Raw genomic sequence first — 21443 nt, 5'->3', positions numbered from 1 at the left:
TGTCATATAAAGTTATGAACGATTTAATTAATAAATTATGAAATAGCTTGATTGGAAAGGTTTACAAAAAAAATTCCAGTGGATGCATCGGGAAAATTTTGTGTATGGCTTGTACAAATATTTTATTAATAAACAGTTTATTAAATTTCTGAAGCCCAGTGAAGTCCAGACAAGCTGAACAAAACAATACTGCTGCAAATATTTGTCATATTTGGTTAGCTATTCATTTATCTGATGCTCTTCTCAAAAGCAACTGACAATGTGAACATATTTATTGTTTAACCATTTATATGAAAGATTTATTTCTCGCAGGTAAGTACCTTGCTCAAGGGGTCTACAGCAGAAGTTGAGGCTTGAACATGGCTCTTTCAAGTTGAAGGCAGCAGCTCTAACCACTGCATTACTGGTTACCACCTCCTTGTCTAACTGTTTATGGTACTAGCATTTACTCTTCTTAGTGAGAAGATAATAAATTCCTCAGCTTAAACACCTAATTCTGTCTAAACTCATCTAGAAAACATTAACTATTGCAGTAACAGCGTTGGCCTTTGGCCTAGAATCGCCCGTAAATAAATTTTGTCAGGTCTTTTGCAGCGCCGAGCTTTCGGAGCTGCTTTGAGCCTGCTGCTCTGCACACAGCTGACAAACTGTGGTTTCCCATCCAGGCGCCGAGAGACCCGTGAAAGCAGTGCTCAAAGTAGTGCACCCCCCCCCAAACCTCCTTCACCCCGCTCACCTCCACTGCTCTGCCATCAACACCGCCACCACCAAAACCTACCTATCTCTCTCACACACGCGCACACACACACACAACTGATCCACTCACCCACGTGTACATACACACAGCAGACACACTTTTGAACCACCCTATTATGACACTCTTTCCCTTTGACACTAGCTAGATATATTTCAAAAACATAGAGCTGATTAGAAAGAGCCACAAAATTATTTTTAAGTGCATTTTTTTTATCGCTACGCTTCCTTTTCTGTTGTGCTGTGGGGAAAAAGTCCTTTACAGCATTCCCTGTTTTGCAAGTTTCTTAAATAATATCTGAACTTTTGGTCAGACCTAGTAGTATATGACTGAAGAAAAATGACATAAATCTTGTTTTAATTGCTTTGCGTGGAAGGCAATGAAATGTGCAATCATAACTGTCGACAAAATTACTACCCCCTTTTTGTCAGGACTGTATACCTCAAGCAGAATAAAAACTAAAAGAAATTCTGGCCTTGAATCAGTTAATCTGTTAGGATTTGTTCAGGTATCGAACCACTGACCTAAAGCATCTTTACAATGTAAAGGTCAGAAGTCAAAATACTGACTACATCGTTGAGGCTTGACCTGAGGTCCCTATTTCTTTCTTAAGCTTTTTTAACAGAATTTTGATGTTACAAAATAAAGACAATATTCAATATGCTGAGATAATATTTTGGATATATAGCGGAGAGGGGGTGTGGTGGCGCTGTGGGTTGGGCCGGGTCCTACTCTGTGGTGGGTCTGGGGTTCGAGTCCTGCTTGGGGTCCCTTGAGGTGGACTGGCGTCCCGTCCTTGGTGTGTCCTCTCCCCCTCCAGCCTTTCACCCTGTATTGCCGGGTTAGGCTCCGGCTCCCTGGGACAAGTGGTTTCAGATTGTGTGTGTGTGTGTATAGCGTGGAGTTAAACCACATACAGTTCAACTGAAATGCTGATACGTTATTTTCTAGTTTGGTCTACATGCTCATAATTACTATTGCTGTGAAACAGATGCAAGGCTTACCGTACTGGTAAGACAGGTGATTACCATCAGTTATACTTCAGATGTTACAGGAACAGTTTCACAAACAGTAATAATGATGATAGTGATAACTGGTTACGCCCCATCCAGACTACTACGCTCCTTCACCTCTGCCCACTTGGTGGTCCCATGCTCGAGAGCTCCAAAATGCAAAGCACACAGGTTTTTGGTTCTGGCTCTGACGTGGTGGAATGACCTCCCGCTGTCACTCAGAACTGCTGAATCTCTCTCAATATTCAAGAAGGGTCTTAAAACTCATCTCTTTTGGACTCACTTCTTTCTGATCTCCTGGTGCTTGATAAATTTGTACTGTTATTTTGTTTTAATGACTAAGTACTCTGTCTGAAGCTAATTGTGTAATACACAAATAAATTTATGTAAATTTGGTTTTCTACCACACAACGAATGCTCATATTATTTGGAATAGTAGTTATGAGCACATGTAATTTGAACTCTAAAATTCACAGAAGGAACTATAGAGTAACACTTGCTGGATATGCCTTACGAGAACAGAAAAGTCAACATAAAATATGAGCTTTGGTCATGTCAAGCACTACACAAGGTGAATCGCCTCCCCCATGTATGATGTGTTCTCCTGTACATCTCAGGTCTCTCATAGCTGTGTACCTGCTCACACGCAGTTCTCAAAAATATCTTGACTTGTCGCCTTTAATAACAATGAGACCTGAGCCAAAAAAGTTTTAAAGTTGAATATGCAAAACAAGTTTAAAATTTGAACACACATATTAGAAACCAGTTGAGAGAGACAAAGTGGGGGATAAAGGCAATATAATTACAATCAAGTTTGTGTGATTTGATAGAAATTATTGTAAATTATTATTGCAAATAAGACTTTATGAATTGCTTTGTGCAAAGGAGTTAAGCTATGAATAATTAAACTGAGAATTACCTCACTAGGTAGAGTTGTTATAATAATAATGATTTTTCTTTAAAACAACAGTTAAATAGCCAAACTCTTTACAGTTAAGAAAGCTATGCATTACAACTGTAAAGCAAAGGCATTTTCAACAAATTGATGTTATCAATAACTGCTTGTCCAGTGCAGAGTCCTGGTGGTCTGGTACAACCCGGATGGGACGCCAGTTCATTGCAAGGCAATGGCACACACTCATTCGCTTACACATACAAACATCACAAGCAATTCTGAATCACCAGTTCATGTCGTCTTTGTACTGTGGAAGGAAACAGGAGCACCCAGAGGAAACCCATGCAAACACAGGGAGGACATGGAAACTCCACACACTGAGCTAGATGTAAACCTACAACCCAGGAGCTGTGAAGCATCAGTGCTACTTGCTGTGGCACCGTGTCCCCCAAGGGCAACTAACGTTAATACAACACAATCAAGAGAAACTGACAATAAGCTAAATAAGAGTGAAATTGGTGAAAGAGAATGAAAAAAGGAAGTGGAAATGTGTTCTGTTGGACCGATTTCAAAACATGTTGGTCTTATGCGTGGATTTAAATATCACTTGGTTTTGAACTAGATTTCAGTTGTATTTTTTAGAAGACGGGGCAGGAATTTTCCATGTTTTGTGACAAAATCTGTGACCCTTTTGTGGCTCAGAATTACATTGCGGTATTTATTTTTCCTATTGAGATTAATTTGTAATGAAAAGTTCTTGGCTTTTCTCTTGAAATCAATGTTTTATTTAACGTTATGCAAATAAGTAGTATCAGGCTGCTGGTGGAGGTCGGTCCTTCGTGCGTGTGAGAAAACATTATTTTTTATATGGGGGGGAAATGATATTACTGCAAAAACAGACCTGTTGGTTATCTTCCTCTTTCAATGGCATGCACTTTATACTCTATATATATATTTTTATCTTTTATTAGCCCACTCTACTTTTATTATCTGTGTCTTGTCACTGTCATTCTGTCTGTGCTGTGGAAGTTTCTGTCACCAAGACGAATTCCTTGTATGTGTAAACATAATTGGCAATAAAGCTCATTCATTCATTCATTCATTCATTCATAATGCAGCAGAAATATAAGAAAAATAAGAAAAAATAGATATAAACTTCTGTGAACACGCACAGGCAGATGGCAGCTTCTTTTCAAGGACTGATGGGGTTTATCATTGCTTTGCCACCATAAGCATGTCATCTCTTTTCAACGTATGCTGTGAACAAATTAAATTTAGACGAAAAACAGACCGAGCAACAGACTGTGTCCTTTCTGCTTGAAACGCATACAGTTACACAGAGAGGCTGATGTGGCTTGCTGGCAGTTTCCACACATTCAGATTGTCCTGATTAGCAATAATGTTGCCAACAGCATACTTTCCTCTGACGTTATTTGCATAGAAACTTCACTAAACACTCATTTATGTGTAAAGAGAAAATAACACAGAAAGGAAAATATGACACCAGGATGTTTACACACATATATTTTTAGAATCAGCAGGTCTTGCAGTGATTCTACTATTAGAAACAAATTCTTTATTGAACACAGTTTGATAAAAAATGACTTCAGAGGAGCAGATTGTGCAACATTTTATTTTATTTATTTTATCCAAATGCAACAGCCTATGAACTACATAGAAAACAAGTTTAATAACAGGGTTGGATTACAAAAACAGTTTAATGAAAAATTCTTTAATGAAGAAGAAAGACATAAATACAAGAAACAAAAACAAATTAGGGTAAAAGTAAGGAACATGGCATTTTCATTACGTTCACCCTTTGCCTTATCCTTATTGTTTCTTGGACTGCTATGAAATCGAAAGCTCTGTTCAGGTAAAATGCAGTAATCATGCTTTCTAATCGATAGACACTGTAATGTCTTTTTCTATCCATTAAATAGTTAGAAATGAAAGATATTTTAAACAATCGATTTAAGTCTTCCTTTACCACAAACGTTAATACACTGGTCTTCTTAAATGTTGCATTAACACATTTAGTTCATGCGAGGACAACTAAACTCAACTATCTGGCAAATGAAATTTCATATTACAGTTCAGCTTCCTGCCAAATTTAATCGACTAGCTGTTACTGGCAGCATCTCTAGATGCACTTGGGGGCTTTTGTTACTTTACAGATCTTTTCTTTTTCTTCAAAGAAGCCTGCATGTTAGGATAACAAACAATATTGCAAATACTTTTTCATACTTGTAAAAATCAGTGTCAAAATGAATACCTTATATACTGATTTGTTTGTGTACTTGTGTAAAAATTGAAAACTGAACTGTATTTCCTACTTAAAAGCTTTGACGCAATATACAATATTAAAATACAACATTATATTATGTTAAAATCACGCAGTACCGTTAATTTTCCACTTTACGCTGAAGTCAACATTGAAAGAAAGATCCCAATGATATTTAATTTAGTACTCAAATATGCTAACGTTTAGGACATTACCTGAAGATGATTTTAACAGCAAATTGATAGCATTAAAATGAAAAAAATGCAAAAATTAACAAAAGTATTGCAAACTTCAGTATATAAGTTTATAAGAAATGTTGATGTTAGATGGGCTTAATGTAGTCAACAGAGAACCACTGACTTATTCTTTCCCAGTTCTGCTGGATGAGGTGTTGGGTCAGTCAAGTTGAAGGATGGCGAATGACAACATCACCCCACACCAGGGCTGCGTAGAGACCTGAGACTGGAATATCTGGAATTGGCTGGACTAGCCAGTTCTGTTCACCCCAGCAACAGCATACGTGGCATTGTCTCTGGTTCTGAGGTTCAGAGGCTGGAACGAAAGGAAACAGAATATTTTGAAATTCTTCAAAAAAACACAGGCCAGTGACTGAAAGCCCTCATTTTTTACATTTGCATTCAGTGATGTACTTGCTGAGGAGCAAGACTGTGAAACAGTCACCAAGGCACCTTGACCCCATGATTCCACAGTCCAGCCAGCCACTGAGCATTTGTTGCTGCCTTTCATTTGTTGACTTGCAGTAAAACTGAGTGAATTAAAACAACTTGGTTTATTGGAACCCATCCATGTTTTACCATGCTATTGATTCCTCAAGTTACTAGATGGTTTCCGCCCATACTCCAAACACGTACTGTACTATAGGTTTACTGTACAACACGTGGAATTGGTGCTTGTGTGTTTTCTCTAATGCCTGTGTGAGTGGATGAGAGAAGAGATTCCTACACACCGATCAAAGAGTAATTCTAAACCTTTTTTCTACTTAGATTTTATTTTTCATAGGATATGAGATATTGTTCTTTGAAAAAATGTTACCAAAAGCGATGCTTTCATTTAAGAAAAAAAAAAACAACTGGTAAATTAAGAATATTAAAATTAAAACATAGCTTTAAAAACAACATTGTTTTTTAAATCAAAATTTCTTGCATTTAAAATTAAAATTATACAGATTACCGTAAAGCATGTTTAATTTGTTACCCTTTTCTGGCTTCATGTGTCTATAGCATAAGGTATGAGGCTGGGTCAACCTGGACAGGACATTTGCCTATTACAGGGCTTCTTCATTTTTCTTTTCATAAGCTGCAAAACAACTATTTTGTCTTCCTTGTTTATCCTGCAATGGACCGGCATCCTGTTCAAGGTGTACCCCGTCTTGCATAGGACCTTGTGCTTCTGGACTAGGCTCTAGACTGTCATAACCCTCCATTAGGACAAGCAGCTGTCAGTGATGAGTGAGTGGGTCTGTGAATGTCCTTCTTTATAAAAAAATTAAAGTTATTGCAAACAAAGTAACAATTCACTGAATCATATAATTCCAGATAATAATGATCATAACAATGAGAAAATCATAAATGTCTGTTAGAACATCATGAATTTCTTTTCTGATTATCCATCTTAAAAATTCAAATATTAAATTATGGGAACTACATTTTCAGAATTTTATGGTATGTTATAGATAGAACATCAGAAACAGTCATTTAAAGCTTTTTGGTGTAACTAATAAGTGGAAAGGGGAAAAATGAATCTGGCCTTTAATATTTATGAAAGCAATGCTGTAGTAAAATGATTTTAATAAACTGTTTGGCTAGTCCCTCCACCTCATAAACATGGACAACCGGATCAGCACTGGGAAGAATGCCTTCAGCAGTAAGAGCTGATTGTGGCTTCACGTGTAAATGACAACAGTATCCATTTGGCATTGAGAAGAACAGATGGATTGAGAGGTGTGCAGATGTGTGTACCTCGTAGTCCCGGTTGGGCACTGCAGGGCCACGGGGGGCAGAGCGGGGAGGCGCCGAGCGTCCTGCAGCTGAAAGACACCAAGGCCGGTGACCGTTAATGGGGTGCCACCATGTTGATTTGAAACGGCTTCATTCCATTTCAAGATACTGACACAAGCTACAGCTATAATATTTACTCCCGTTTTTTTTTTTTTATCAAAATCAACAGAGTCAACACTTTACTGAAGGTAAAGGCATGTGCTGTATTATCTGAGTTGTACGGAAACATTAAAACAGCATAACACAGTATGCATCAGAGTGTCTGTCAGTGTTGGACACATAGTGCATACATGCGTGTGACTGTGTGTAGGCCACACTCAGTTACACCTGCCAGAATAAGACTTACAGACTCTTGCTGCTGCTGCAGATTTCTTCTGGGCCCAGAGGTAAATGATGATGACAATCCCCGCGGTCACCAACAGGTCTCCCACTATGATCCCGGCCACAAGAAACCCATCCAGCTCATAGAGATTGTCACCCACTGATTGGTGTGAATGTGGATGCAGGGCAGGGTGGTGGTGGTAGGGTCATGAGTTCCCAAACAAGTTTAAGGGAAAGGAGAAGATTGCAGGAAATCATGAGCAGGGAACAGAATGATAAAACAAACGTCTTCTGTCTTTCATTATTGTGAATTTATTGCATTGTTGAATTATAAGGGGTCTTGTTCCATAAAACAAGTGAAAATAAATTCCTTCTTTGGTTCCAAGAACAAGGCATGTTGAATACATCTCAACATAATAACAAAATTGTACTCACCCTTTCCCTTCACATAAAAATAGTATATCTGTGTGGCTTCATCTTCTTCATAAGAACATTCATACAGCCCTTGCTTCTCTTCAGTGTAGGTAACAACATATGGGTTTATGTCAGCATCTTTGATCTCTACATCTTTATGTTTAAGGCTTTTAGCTTCTTTTGGACATGTCAAAGTAAGTGTCTGTAGGTTGAAGGTTACATCCCCTGCAAAGATAAAGTAATAAAACATTATTGCTTCACACTTTTTGGGCTGAACACATCATCTTTAATAAACTTAATCTGATTTATTTTTCTGATGCTTTAGTCTTGAAATGTTTTTAAGTGATAAATCATGAATATATAACACAGAAACATAAAGGACTGAGATATGTTTTATGGCTGAAATAACATTTACAAAATATCTGATACTTTTTAAGGCTGGTATCGGTTCTCACTGCGTTGTTGAGAAATCGTAAAAGCATGGAATAATATATTTTATTCATATCTATGACCATACATACCATACATCTATGTACATATATACGTACATACACATATAACCTCTGAAAAGTATTACTTATACACCAAAACCTTCTTACCACACAAACAGTTGTAAAATTAGTCAAGAAGAAACTATTCATGAAATAACCCTTTATAAATCCATTCACTTATTTTCACCCACTGCTTATTGTATGCAGGGTCACAGTGTTCTGGACCCTATCGGAGAAAAACTATGGAAAGTATACAAATAGGATGTGATGGTACAACAGCCTTGACTCGATTAGATGTTTTAAAAAGTATTACCATAGTTACATAGGCACAGTAAGGAGTAACAAAAAAAAAATGTCTTCTTTCTATAAAATAATTTCCTCACCACTGTCCGCCATGACAGCGAGGCAGAGAGAGAAGAAGATCAGCAGCCTCTCCATTTCTCCTCTTGCTTCAAACTGGTGTTAATCTGTTGGACCCTTAGTGCCACCAGCCTGGATCAGAGCTCAGCAGCGCTCAGGAAGGGAACCACAGAAAGTCAGGATTTTAGAGGTGAATCTGGCGACCCTTTAAGTCTGCAGCCTCTGAAGTGTGTGTTACGCTGTCTTTGTCTCTTGCTCTGCGCCCTCTTCTCGGGGAGGAAGCGGCAGTGAGGGAAGGGGTGTGCTCTGAGCACGATCAGACGTTCCAGCTGTTCCATCGCCTACGAGTCCCTGAAGAAAAGATAACGTGAATTTTCCTATTAGAGTGTTTGGGGAGGTTACAGTCATCCCAATGGGACTCTCGTAAACAAGTCAAGACGCACGCTGAACACAGAAACATCTATGTCATTTAAATAATGGAGACATGGACACGCAGAGTAGCAGACAGCAGTCACTCACTCTAAAATTTTTGGGTTTTACATATTTTATCACACAAAACCTTACCGATATGAATATATCTCAGCCTAACCAAAAGTTAAATTCACACTGATTGTGGGGGATGGATCTCACAACTGAGTGCCGTTCAAGGTTCGACAGCCCGCACATTCCCCCCTGTGGCCTTTCAAAGTACTTTCACGGCTGCATGAATTTACTCGCAACATGAATAACTACGCATAAAGCAGGGAGCGGAGTTTCAAGCAGAACTCGCATGCAGGTGATCTGTGCCGAAGAAAAGGCCTCGGGTCACAGGAGTGGTGTCGCTGCGTAGACCAGCGTAGTGGGAATCTAGCATCTCCAAGCAGAATCTCAGCTGAAACAGATAAAAGTGTTTCAAAAGTCAAGACCATGCTGCAAAAATGTGACATCCTGTCATCGCCGTGTGAAAGGCCCATGTGGTGTTATATGCAATAAATACACATACTGCAGGAGTTACCACACACATTTCAGAACGCACTGTACGCAGCTCCTTGTTCAGGCCGTGGTGACATCCTGCCTGGAGGTCTGTGGCTCCCTCCTGTGTGGCCTCCCAGCCTCCTCCATCAAACCTCTCCAGATGATCCAGAATGCCACCGTGTTTGTTGAGTTGTGTTTGACCTGCTGAAGAGTTCCCTACATGGCCTACACCATGGTTGAAAGATCTGCGCCAGGACACCCATCGGGCCTGATCACTCTCTACGCCCCAGTAAAACCTCGATGCTCAGCTATCTTGGGCCATTTGTTTAACCCACTCATAACAGGTCTAAAATCGAAAGTCCGTAGGGTCTCAGCTCTGATATCGTGCAGTGAGCTCCCTCTGTCCTTCACAGCTGCCATCTCTCTTTCAACATTCAAGAAGACCATCAAAACAGCCCTCTTTCAGTCCCACTTCTCTCCAGATCTCCTAACTGCTTCAGAAACTCGCCATACGTCACGAGCACTTTTGTATTTCCCGTCAGTTCCATATGCACCTGCTCATGTGACACGTACCAGCAAAAGTGGTGGTACTGGGCAAGCTACCTGTACTTCAAGAATCACATGTCTGCTTCTATAACTCTTTATCTGATGGTGGAATGCACTTTTGTTCGCACTGTTGTACGTTGCTTTGGAGAAAAGCGTCTGCTGAATAAATAAATGTAAATGAATAATTTAAAAGAGGGTACATCATACTGAAAGCAATAACAAAGTATATAGTCAGTCAGCTTACGGATATTTGCAGATACAAGCTTTTCTTTATTTATTTATTATTAATATATATATATTGATAATGCTTTCTTCACTTATCTATTTTGTTAAGTATCTGCCTATAGTGAAGTCAGCATGATCTGTATTTTCTTGCTGATCAACATGAGGAACACTGCACATGTTTATGGTATGAATCGGTGAGCCTCGCCCCACAATTAACTTTTTGCAGACAAGGAATTTAGTTTTTCAGCCCCTTTAAGTTACCTTTAAATTTTCTGATTATGACTCGGTGACAGAAAATACTGCTTTTCTCAGTTCTGCTTGAGAGGCAAAGAGCCGGTGTGTTTCGTAATGCCACACGTGTCACTGATATAGTTATATGTGTGTATCTTATATTAACTAAAAAATATTTGATTTAAGTTATTTCACCATGCCTCCCTTTTTTAAAGTAAATCTTAGAAGCAGCATAAATGAACATAATTGCAGAGTGCAATTTTTAAGCATGACAGCAATGTCATTGTCACCAGCTGTCCAGGTTGCACTAGCAATGACAAGGCCACATTGGTTCTACTTACCCTAAGCTACCCATAACGATTACAACAATTATGACACAGGACACCACAAAGAAATCATGTCAAGCGTGGGGGATCGCCGTCAATATCTGATTGAATATACTGGCGAGAGGAGACCTACAGGTTGGATCACCCGACAGGACTCGGCTCGGTTACGTTTCGCACAGTTGCCCCCCCATGGTGGAACGAGGTTCCAACACCCATCAGAAGTGCACAAACTCAACCCGTCAGGTCACGCTGTTAAGGGCCTGTGTTCACCCCACAAACTGCAGCCCCGGTCAGTGGTTTTCATTTGTGTCACACCAATGCAGCCCTGATGGATGAGAAAGCCAGGAAAATTAAGAAAAAACCAAATATAATACACTGTGTACACCATGTGACCTTTTCTCTCAGACCACTTCCTGACCTACTACATTCAGATCTCAGTTTTTCTGCCCCCAATAAGTTAACAAGTTGAGATCATCACTGCTCTTTCTTCTTATTGTTATTCATCGGATGTCTTTATCCAAAGCGTCCAATATTTACTCCCCATCCATACAGTACGGTATTCTTACCTTACTTAATAGTACTACAGTAGACACCGAAATGGAAATTACTGAAGACTACAACCATCACTAAGTAAATATTAATTTTAAAATTTAATATTCATTTTACAGCATAGTGGTTAGAACTTCTGCCTTTGGACCCAAAGGTCACAGGTTTGAATCTCATCTCTGGCTGTAATACCCTTGAGCAAGGTACTTACCCTAAATTGCTCTAGTAAAATTACCCAGCTATATGAATAAATAAATAATTGTAAGTTGCTTTGCAGAAAAGCCTCAGTTAAATGAATAAATGTATTACAATTCTGAAACAGTTATGACTACAGACACAAGACATAATCCCAGGACAGCTACTGCTACTCCTACAATGACACATATATTGTATAATAATAAAAATCATTACAGTTATGATTTTACACAGTTGAAATCATACACTAAATCATATGCAACAAAATGTGTCACAATATTTGTTATACAAACTGTATGAAATACATTACAAAACCCATATACAAACAATATATACTGTATAGCAAGCCTTTGAAATGGAAAACATGAGTAGAGGGATAGACAAACAGTTACCTGTGGTCACGGTCATGGTGCAGTGGGGACATGTTGTTCAGGGTGGGCAACCAAATGGACAGAGGCTGGGAGAGACCACCAGCAACCATTACACAACCACTGGAATTTGTCCTCTGAGCTGTGAGTCACTTTGGAGGAAAGGTTCTGCTGAATGATAAAATATGAATGTAAATGAATCTCATTGCATTCCGCTAAACTGCCTTTAATACTATGTGACATATTCAGTTGTGTGTTCTCACACACACACACACACACTGACTGAAACCGCTTGTTCCGAGCGGGGTCGCGGTGAACCGGAGCCTAACCCGGCAACACAGGGCGCAAGGCCGGAGGGGGAGGGGACACACCCAGGACGGGACGCCAGTCCGTCGCAAGGCACCCCAAGCGGGACTCGAACCCCAGACCCGCCAGAGAGCAGGACCCGGCCAAACCCGCTGCACCACCGTGTTCTCAAAAATGTGATTTTTTTTCTATGATTTTTTGTGTGTAGAACTGGATTTTTGTTGTGTGCACACAGCGATGCAGGCTTTTCTCATCCGTGCAAATTATAGTCAAACAGTTTTGTCTTTCATTTCAGACCCCATTGTGTGAATTTGGTTTCCGGTCCTTGTTGGTGCAATATTTGTTAACCAGAACATTTCAACTTTGGTGATAAGAACATGGAAACATTTAAATTAAGGTTTTCACATGAGATGTATCACAAACCTTATCAATTACCGTATATTTTGAACATTACTGTAAAATTTTTAAAGTTTTTGAGTTGATAAGCGCAGTACAAATACACACAGATCACACACACAATTTAAAGTCAAACATTCTAATTAAAATATGTATATAAAAGACTGAATTTGTTCTTAACAACAACATTAAAAGCAATACTTTTGTATATGGTTATTGTATTGGAGTGAGACTGTAGTTCTGCGTATTCAGACACAGGCTGTGAGCATGAAAAGATACAGCAAACTGTTCACTTCAAACAAAAAAAACGATACATGCTGAAAAACTAAACTAAAAACTAAGAATCTCATGCTTAAATGTCCAACAAGTCCATACAAATCAGTTATAAAACTGATTATATATTACATATATTATATATATACATACAAATCAGTTATAAAACTGATTATATATTATATATATTATATATGTATATATATATTCTATATAAAACTGTTTATATATTATATAAACTATATGTTCTATAAAATAAACATGTAAAAATTAGACAAATATAATTAAAAATTAAGGATTGCTTTAATTTTATTTTCAGAATATCCATTAAATTGTCCTAAACAAAATATTAAAACGCATGATAACCAGATGAGAACAAAAAACGATTTTCCTCACCTTGGTCCGACACGATTGCCGGAGGGAGGGAAAGGAAGAGCAGCACTCTCTTCATCTGTACACTTGTATATTGACTCTTCGTCATACGAGGTTTTGCTCTAATTGACACCAAATACCACCAAAGTGGCTCTAACCCGCGCCAGAACTGGAGTCTGGAAGAAGAGGGTCTGAAAAAAAAATCTGAAACAAAATTCGGGTTTCGAAAGACGAGTTTCATGCCCTTCTCCACATGCCCCCCTCTGCTTCGAGCTCCTTTTTCTTCGTCTCTCAGCCTCAGTCTGTGTCTCTGTGTCTCCGGGCCAGGACAGGAAGCTGTGGCACCCAGGGGCTGGGCTCGATGGCTGATCACAGCCTTCTGCTGTTCCACTGCCCCCGAAAAAGGACAAGAGGGGTGTCAAGTACAGCCTGTGTGGAAAGGTCACCAGTGAGGTGCCTACCAGACCTTCACCGAAGACAAAGGAAAGAGAAAACGCAAGAGCAAAAGCTACACTGCTGGAGTGAAAGGGTGAAAGAAACTGTGACATACAAGGGCGTAATATATTTCCAGGGTAACAGCGCTAAAAGGGTTAGATAATATATTTACTGTTGCTGGGAACGTTGAAATGTGGCTGCATACTGTATGCTGTCCATCTTTACCATTTTAAAAGAATTACAAGAGAATGAAAAGAAATGTTTGTTGTACAGGGTTAGTGTTTTAAGACATCAGCTCATATAAAGTATGAAAGTATGACTTAACATAGAAATCTTTCAATATTACATTTTTGTAACGCGTTGTATATATGAGCAAATTTGTGCTCGTTTCATGCAAAATCTGTTTTACCCACTTGCCCTTTCTCCCAAGTGGAGAGCACAAGTGCTTTTAAACACTAGATATTGCTAGAGCCTGCAACCATTTGTTTAAACATGCAAAATAAGTTTGAAAGATTCTGCACAGAAAAATATGGAGAGAGCATAGTTTCTATAATTTCTTAATGTTTTGAAGATGACCATTGAAGCATTAGAATTGTGTATTTTCAGCCGGCCCTAAAAAGTTTAATTTCAGGAAATATATAAAAGAAAATATATTCCTGTAGCAATGTATAGTTTTATTTTACTGGAGTGTTAAAACTGGGATTTGCAAAACATTTTCCTACAGACTTCATAGAAATATTACGTTACTCACGTAATATATACTACATTAATATTAAGTAACCTGACAATTTCACTTTATTTTTCATCTTGCTTTTACAGTCACTTCCCGCTTGGCAAAGAACTTCAAGAAGGCTTCTACATGTTAATTTAGAAACACATATATTTATGTGTTTCGGTTCCACTGCAGTTAATTTTGCAGCACTTGCTATTTATGTTCGGCATTCACAGTGGGAAAGCAGCGCATTCGAAATGTTTTCTCCTCTCCATAGCAATTGGGAGAAAATTAATATTTCTTGCTTGTCTTTGTTAACATATGTGTAACTGATTAAGAGCCATTGTTTTCCCACATCACTCTGATATTGCAGGATAATTAAATATTATTAATTCACTTTTAATAATCCTTGTTTTAAGCTTGTTAACATGGGAAATCAACCTAAACTGATAGTATTACATGAATTATACCATAGGCTGATAAAAATATTTGTGAGAGATTACAGCAGATGGGGGGTGTGGTGGTGCAGCGGGTTGGACCGGGTCCTGCTCTCCGGTGGGTCTGGGGTTCGAGTCCCGCTTGGGGTGCCTTGCGATGGACTGGCGTTCCATCCTGGGTGTGTCCCCTCCCCCTCCGGTCTTACGCCCTGAGTTGCTGGGTTAGACTCCGGTTCCCCGCAACCCCAAATGGGACAAGCGGTTCAGAAAGTGTGTGTGTGTGTGAGATTACAGCAGTGACAGGGATCCAAAATATTATTTAGAAAAACATTTTCTAGAACGTGTCATTTAATTAACTGTCTTTATTTGCCTATGAAAAGATCTTTTAAGACATTAACAATATTTGTACAAAGTAAGGCATTGAAGCAAATTGCTGAGTAAAAAAATAAATCCTAAAATAAACCCAAAGCTTGTATTTCTACTTTGAACAGCAAAACGTAAAACTCAGTAAAACCTAGCCAGCATTATTTAAAAAAAAAGACACACAAGTGCTAGAATTGTTCCAGAGATACTGGTCGGACTGGCGCTGCTGCTGGAATAAAACTGACACGCAAAGCCTTTCCACGGGATGTTTCTACGGGAAGCAAAGGAATCCAACGGATCAGCCAGTTCTGTGCAGCCCGGAAACACTGTAGAGGGCATTGTCTCTGGTTGTAGGGCTTAAAGCCTGAAAGGGAGAGAAACCAAAATGTTCCGTCATTAACTTAGCAAACAAGTTAGCACGACTTCGGGTTAACCGCATTATTTCGGCGGGATGGAGAGAACGTTGCAGCAGGAGAACGCAAACCTCCTCGAAACCGGGGCTCTCGGCCCACGGTCCGTCGCTCCGCCCGCTCAGACGCATACAGCTTGTTTAATGTACTTTAATTTCCGGCCGTTTTAACATCTAATCATAGCAGCGACACGGTGCTACACCTGATCTTCCACATGGAGGTGATTCACATTCTGTTGCAAAGTTCCGTTTTATCACTTAGAGCATAACACAGCGAAAGGCTGCAGTCGGCAGAACTGCAGAAATATAACAACCACCACTGGTTTCACAACAATCTAATATGTGACGATGCTCCTAAACGTGACGTTCTATAGGGGTGTTTACAGGTGAAGATGCTGAAACAGGTTGTGCGACCGGCGTAGCGTGTTTGGTGACACATGTGCCATCCGGAGGAACTTATTTGGCAGTAATTTCGGGCTGGGGATCACTGATTTCATTTCATTGCCCTATATCTGCTCATCAAACAAACAGAAGACGTGTGAGATCTTGCGATGGGCTTACCTCATATTCACAGCTGGAGGTTGTGGGTCCCTGGGGTCTTGGCTGGGCGGCTGAAAGACACCGACCAGGGCAGCAATTACTTACGGGCCACCGAGTCGACACGGAGACGGCTTAAGGGCTTGTGTTATGGGACAGTTTCATTGGCCGGAACACAAGGCTGAAGAGCTCGAGGAAGGACCGCAGTGCAAAACTGCATTTACTGCATGTGACATACCAACAAATAACCGAGCAACGACCAATACGGACTGAGAAAACGGAAAAGGAAAATCAGCTGAGCCCTTGCTCCGGTATTTCACCGCTAGTGAAAATTTAAAAAGAAATGATGGGAAATTATATTTCAGATCTAAATTCAAAAGCAGCGCAGGTGCGCTGTGCCTAAAAACTGCGTGAGAGGAGCACACCTCTGCAGGCTGGCCTGCGTTTCACACGCCGCGCCGCCACGGTGCACAAATAAGATGGATCACAAAAGGCAGCGGTCTTACGGGGTACAGCGGGAACTCTCAGCTTTCTCCGGCCACAGATGCAGGCGACGAGCATAACTCCGGCAGTCAGCAGCAGGTCCCCCGCTATAACGATAACCACCGAAGCCCCGTCGAGCTTGACGCAGTTCTTACACGCTGCCCAGGCTGCACAACGGGAGGGGGGGCGAGGAAAACGGAGCAAGTTGTTTAATATTAACAAAACAGAGAAAGCAGAGTCGAAAAGAAAGCAAGAATAAAATGACACGGCAGTAAAAACCGAGTGGAATGTAAAGATTGAGCAGGAGTTCAGTCGTCCCCAAGATTTGCCCACTCAAGTTGTGAAAATTCAGCTGTACAAAGAGTTGAACTGAACACCCTGACCTGTGCGGCATTTTTTTGGGGGCATTTTTGTGTGCCTCCCAACGGCTGAGTGGAAGGAGGCATTTACCTTTACATTTACTCATTACGTTTATGTACATGTCGTCATTGAACAGGTGCAGATGCACAGCCATACAGCATTATTGGGGTAATTAATGGGAAATTACCTTGTTATGCTGTGTTATCATAGTTAATGTTTGCTATTGAAGTTATTCTGCACGTTTTGATGGGATGAGGTGATGTTTTTAGCGTAAAAGGATTTCATTTTAAGGGCTCAGGAACGCACGAAAATATTTACATTGAAACTATTGGTTATTGCATCTCCGATTCATCGGAATTCACCGCACAAAGGGGTTTCCGGGGCAAAGCAGGGTACCTTAGTAAGGTGGGGGGGGGGAGGCGGTAATCGCGAGTTTAAAAAATGCACGATTCTGCACGTTTTCTACGTGAAACAAAGCGAAACGTTCAGTACCAGGCAAAAATTCGAGCAATTTTTTTTCACGAGGCATTTAATGAACAATTTGGAAGGGAGGTGCAACGTGTCCGCTGCACTTCTGCACGAGCTCCCGGGGAGGAAGGGCTCTTGTGGGTTTCTTTGCTTTCGCTCCTCATCCCAGTTTGATTCACGCAAGTATGACCCAGATTGCACAGGTGGGCTCAGACTTTTGAGTGGTACTGCAAGCGCTCACAAGGTTAGTCCAACATCAGTGGGTATTTAGAAATATCAAAAGGTATTCTCACCTTTGTCATTAATATAAAAATAATATGTTTGGTTTTTGTCATAACTACAGCGAACCAGTCCTTCAAAATCCTCTAATATGATTGATTCACTTTTTACTTCTTCCGGTATATATTTTCCATCCCATGACACCGGGGAATGTCCTGGACATGTCAGTTGAACACCTGAACAAAAGAGACAGTGAGATTTAACGCGGTACGCACTGTGCACTAGCTGCTAGGCCGAACATTGACGTTTCCTTTAATACTTGAGACATTTTGAACATGGACATACATTATGCAGCATGACTTTCCCATGATAACACTTGAGGAAGACCGCAAAGTTCCAATAATCTAAACAACTATTAGAACTATGGCAGTCTGGGCCAGATTCTAATAATACGATTTAAAAAAAAAAACGGTAAAAATTAAAAAAAGGTTCTGTTGGACACATACCGAAAATGCAGAAAGAAAAGCAGGAAAATGTTCATATCACTTACGCGTGCATTAAAATCCACTTTTATTGGCACATAAAAATATCTGGTATGAAATTTTACTTCATATTTTACCCCACATGAAAGTTTAAGAAACTCTTACTTTACAAAGCACAAAAAAATCATGTTTGACTTGCAAGGACCCTTATGCATGTATTCCCAACAAGTGCATACAATCATGTATAAATAAGCTTTTATTATAATATATAGAAAAAGAGAGGAAGAAAGCACTATTTCCTGACCTTTGCATGCCATGACTGTCAGGCTGATGGAGAAGAAGAACAGCGCTCTCCTCATTTGTTCACTTGTGCGTTGATTTTCGCTCTTCACAACCCAAAATACTGCCGTCCTGCATCCAAATCGGGTCGGAACTGGACTTCTCAGCAGAGCGACGGCGGAACAGATATGGTGGCCTTTATAAGTCGGATGTTTCCACCTTCGAGCTTGTAGCCGCTGCACTTTCTTTTGCCCTTACTTTGTCTTTCTGCCTCTCTCGCTCTGCCAGGACAGGAAGCTGCAGCAGCCAAGGGGTCGACCGTACAGATCAGCAAAGGCTCCGCGTGTCTCGTCCCCAGTGCGCACGGGCACGGGCTCCTCTCGCAGGCCTCTTTGCAAAGGTCATGGCTTTAAGTCCCTGCAGTCCTTTCGAGGTTGTCGAAATTGCAGGGCCCTCGCTCGTAAAACTAGAAAAAGATACAAAAAAATAAAGAAAAAATAAAAAACCTATAATAACCTTAACACCGTGAACCAAAAAAAGGATAAGATACAAAGACAAGTAACACATGTCCATAGCAATACGGTGGGGAAAATGTTGTTCTGTACTGTGTGTTTTACAAAATACGTCACTAAAACGCAGAGGATTTCCCCAGCCTTACCGGAGTAAAAGTTGAAACAAAAAGTTGATTGTTAGTATTTTTGCACTACTCAGATTAAAAGTTAATGCACTGACAGCTCAGATATGCCCCCTATTGGCCTTTGAAAGAATATTTTCTAAGGCAAAGTTGAAAAAATAGTGTGAGGGTAACAGCACAGAAATTTTAATAAGTTGATTGATTGATTGATTGATTGATTGGTTGATTGACAGGCAACACCATGACATAGCAGGTAGGGCTGCCACCTCACAACGCCTGGGCTGTTTGGTCACAGGTTCGAATCCAGCTCAGCCAGTGCGGAGTTTGTGTTCAGGTGACTCTGACTCTAAATTGCCCATTGTGTACAAGTGTGTGTTTCACTACTCTGTGATGGGCTCGCATCCTGTCCTCTGCGTACCTCACCTCACACCTCAGGCTTCAGGATTGGCTCCAGACCACCACGACCCTGCATTAGACAAACAGTTATTAATCATGACTGAGTAGACCTAGGTACCTTGAACTGGTTCAATTTATTCTTTTGAACACTGAGTGTAACGCTGTACATTTTGAGGTATTTGGGCTCATATGTATAAAGACTGTGGTTTGTTCTCATAGCAGCAATAATCGCTTGATCTCAAGGACCCTAATTACTAGTACTGTACACCAAATGGCCAGCCTTCTTCTAATGTGTTTTGAAGGTGAGAACGTCTGAAACTCTGATATATTGATTTTAAAAATGAATGACTTTGCCTGCAACGGACTGGTGTCTCGTCCAGGGTGCGCCCTGCTTTACATTCTCTGTCTCCAGGAGAGGGTCTGGACCACCATGACCCTGCATTGGACAAGTGGTTACTGATAAGGGATGGGTGAACGGAAGTAATTTCACTTTTGCAACGTTTTATTAGTGTAATGAAGATTAAAGATGAAGATGAAGGTTAAAGCTTTTTAATGCAGCATATTAAAGTGTAAAATGGTCATGTTATGAGAGTAGAAAAATGATACATATTTCAGAGAGGAGACAAAGAAATATGAAACGCTGACATCTAACATGAACATCATGTTTAATCCAACAGCATTTGAAAAACAAGTCAGGCTCTTAATACTTTTCACAAGATATTGAACAGAGTGTAATATTTTTGTTTCATTAATGCAAATCTGCTGTAAGTATAGGTTGGCACTTCATTCACAAAGCGGTTCCATATACACACAAGATCTAGAATGTCCCTAAAAATACATATATTTGAGAAAGGTGAGAAATTATTAAACTTTGAGCTACATCAGGCTGTCATATGCAAACTTTATATTTGCCTGACAAACTCGGTTGGGAAAAACATTTTAAGTTACACAATTTGAACAGGAACAGTATTTCAAAATATAAGACATTTCTACCATTTTTAATTTTTCTATCAAATTTTATACATGAGCATATATCTGAAGAAAACATTTACAAGTTATTCCTGTTGCAAAAACGGCGCAGCATATTGCTTGATAAGGTTAATTTTGCCCTTCGAAAACATGCTTTCGGAATATTTTCTGAGACTTCGTGTAGAGGAAGGTCAAAATTTAAATACTGATACTAAAAGTTCTCTGACTGCCTCTGTGCCAAGTTTAATAAGTGACACACAACCTGTCAAACAGTTACAGCCCAGAACAACCTGTTAAAGGTGTATGGTAGCTTTGTTCCATTACTCAGCTTTTACTGTTCATAAGCTTACATAGATGTAGTTAACAATATCTTTATTTTAACCCAGTATAATTATTAGTTATCTGGCTTTGATGTTGTTTGGACTGGAGGCTATATGGAGCAACAGTGCTGCTTTCTGCAGAAGCAGGTGTGTCTGTTCCTCTGGGCCTGTCTCTGTGGGTCTTGAACTCATTCCATACAGAGTAAATTGCAGACACATCCACGTGTTTTTCTGTTTCGTGGGTCTCTGTCACGTTGAGAGACCGATTCGAGGGACTCAATCGCAAGTGCTGCGTCCGGTCAGGCAAGAGCAAGCGTCAGGTGATCTGCAAATGCTGTTTGGGGGAGCAACAAAGCCGCAGGCGATGGCACGAAGCCATATGTCGAAGAGCCGAGGATCACGCAAGACGAGGATACTGTGAGCAGGCGCAAACAAGGGAGACAAGTCATGGAGCAAGTTGCATCTTCCTAACAGTGAGGTGTTTCTGGGTGACTGCTTTCAGATGGGGCAAAGACGGTCACACAGGCAACGTCTCCAAAAAAAAACTTCAGATGATACTCTTGCTCCAAGCACCCCCTTTCCCTCAAGAACCAACACTTCAATCCAACTTTCCTAACTTGTTCAGGACCCTGAGACTCTCTCTATTTCCAGCTCC

The 21443-nt window shown here is 40.2% G+C and overlaps 2 protein-coding genes across 4 annotated transcripts; both read right to left on the bottom strand.

Annotated features, from left to right (window-relative positions):
* Positions 1-5239: 5239 nt before the first annotated feature.
* LOC108932125 (T-cell surface glycoprotein CD3 epsilon chain-like) lies at positions 5240-13602 on the bottom strand. Of its 2 annotated transcripts, none has more exons than XM_018748341.1 (8): positions 13310-13602; positions 11963-12109; positions 9549-11154; positions 8571-9418; positions 7718-7921; positions 7308-7442; positions 6923-6990; positions 5240-5495 (listed from the first exon to the last, which is right to left on the bottom strand). In XM_018748341.1, the coding sequence occupies exons 4-8, from the start codon at positions 8623-8625 to the stop codon at positions 5430-5432; spliced, it is 528 nt and encodes a 175-aa protein (XP_018603857.1). In that variant the 5' UTR covers positions 8626-9418; positions 9549-11154; positions 11963-12109; positions 13310-13602; the 3' UTR covers positions 5240-5429. The 2 variants fall into 2 exon arrangements, with proteins under 2 accessions (XP_018603857.1, XP_018603856.1); XM_018748340.1 differs by having other exon boundaries at positions 11963-12106.
* Positions 13603-15394: 1792 nt separating this feature from the next.
* On the bottom strand, positions 15395-19600 carry LOC108932308 (T-cell surface glycoprotein CD3 epsilon chain-like). Of its 2 annotated transcripts, none has more exons than XM_018748573.2 (6): positions 19522-19600; positions 18495-18935; positions 17783-17944; positions 16685-16828; positions 16203-16252; positions 15395-15596 (listed from the first exon to the last, which is right to left on the bottom strand). In XM_018748573.2, the coding sequence occupies exons 2-6, from the start codon at positions 18547-18549 to the stop codon at positions 15531-15533; spliced, it is 477 nt and encodes a 158-aa protein (XP_018604089.1). In that variant the 5' UTR covers positions 18550-18935; positions 19522-19600; the 3' UTR covers positions 15395-15530. The 2 variants fall into 2 exon arrangements, with proteins under 2 accessions (XP_018604089.1, XP_018604090.1); XM_018748574.2 differs by having other exon boundaries at positions 18495-18766; positions 19527-19573.
* Between the last annotated feature and the right edge of the window lie 1843 nt (positions 19601-21443).

The sequence above is a fragment of the Scleropages formosus genome, chromosome 10 (genome assembly GCF_900964775.1).
Source record: "Scleropages formosus chromosome 10, fSclFor1.1, whole genome shotgun sequence".
NCBI lineage: Eukaryota > Metazoa > Chordata > Actinopteri > Osteoglossiformes > Osteoglossidae > Scleropages > Scleropages formosus.
This window is presented reverse-complemented; position numbering and strand designations above follow the sequence as displayed.

Bases quoted from the DNA above. Each gene is read 5' to 3' on its own strand.
- LOC108932125 (XM_018748341.1), bottom strand. From the start codon at position 8,625: ATGGAGAGGCTGCTGATCTTCTTCTCTCTCTGCCTCGCTGTCATGGCG. The intron at 7,443-7,717 runs GTGAGTACAATT...CACACCAATCAG, and splicing joins TTTTTATGTGAAGGGAAAGG to TGGGTGACAATCTCTATGAG. The intron at 5,496-6,922 runs GTACACACATCT...CTTTCGTTCCAG, and splicing joins TGCCCAACCGGGACTACGAG to CCTCTGAACCTCAGAACCAG.
- LOC108932308 (XM_018748573.2), bottom strand. From the start codon at position 18,549: ATGAGGAGAGCGCTGTTCTTCTTCTCCATCAGCCTGACAGTCATGGCA. The intron at 17,945-18,494 runs GTCAGGAAATAG...TCTTTTGTTCAG, and splicing joins GACAGTCATGGCATGCAAAG to GTGTTCAACTGACATGTCCA. The intron at 16,829-17,782 runs GTGAGAATACCT...CCCGTTGTGCAG, and splicing joins TTTTTATATTAATGACAAAG to CCTGGGCAGCGTGTAAGAAC.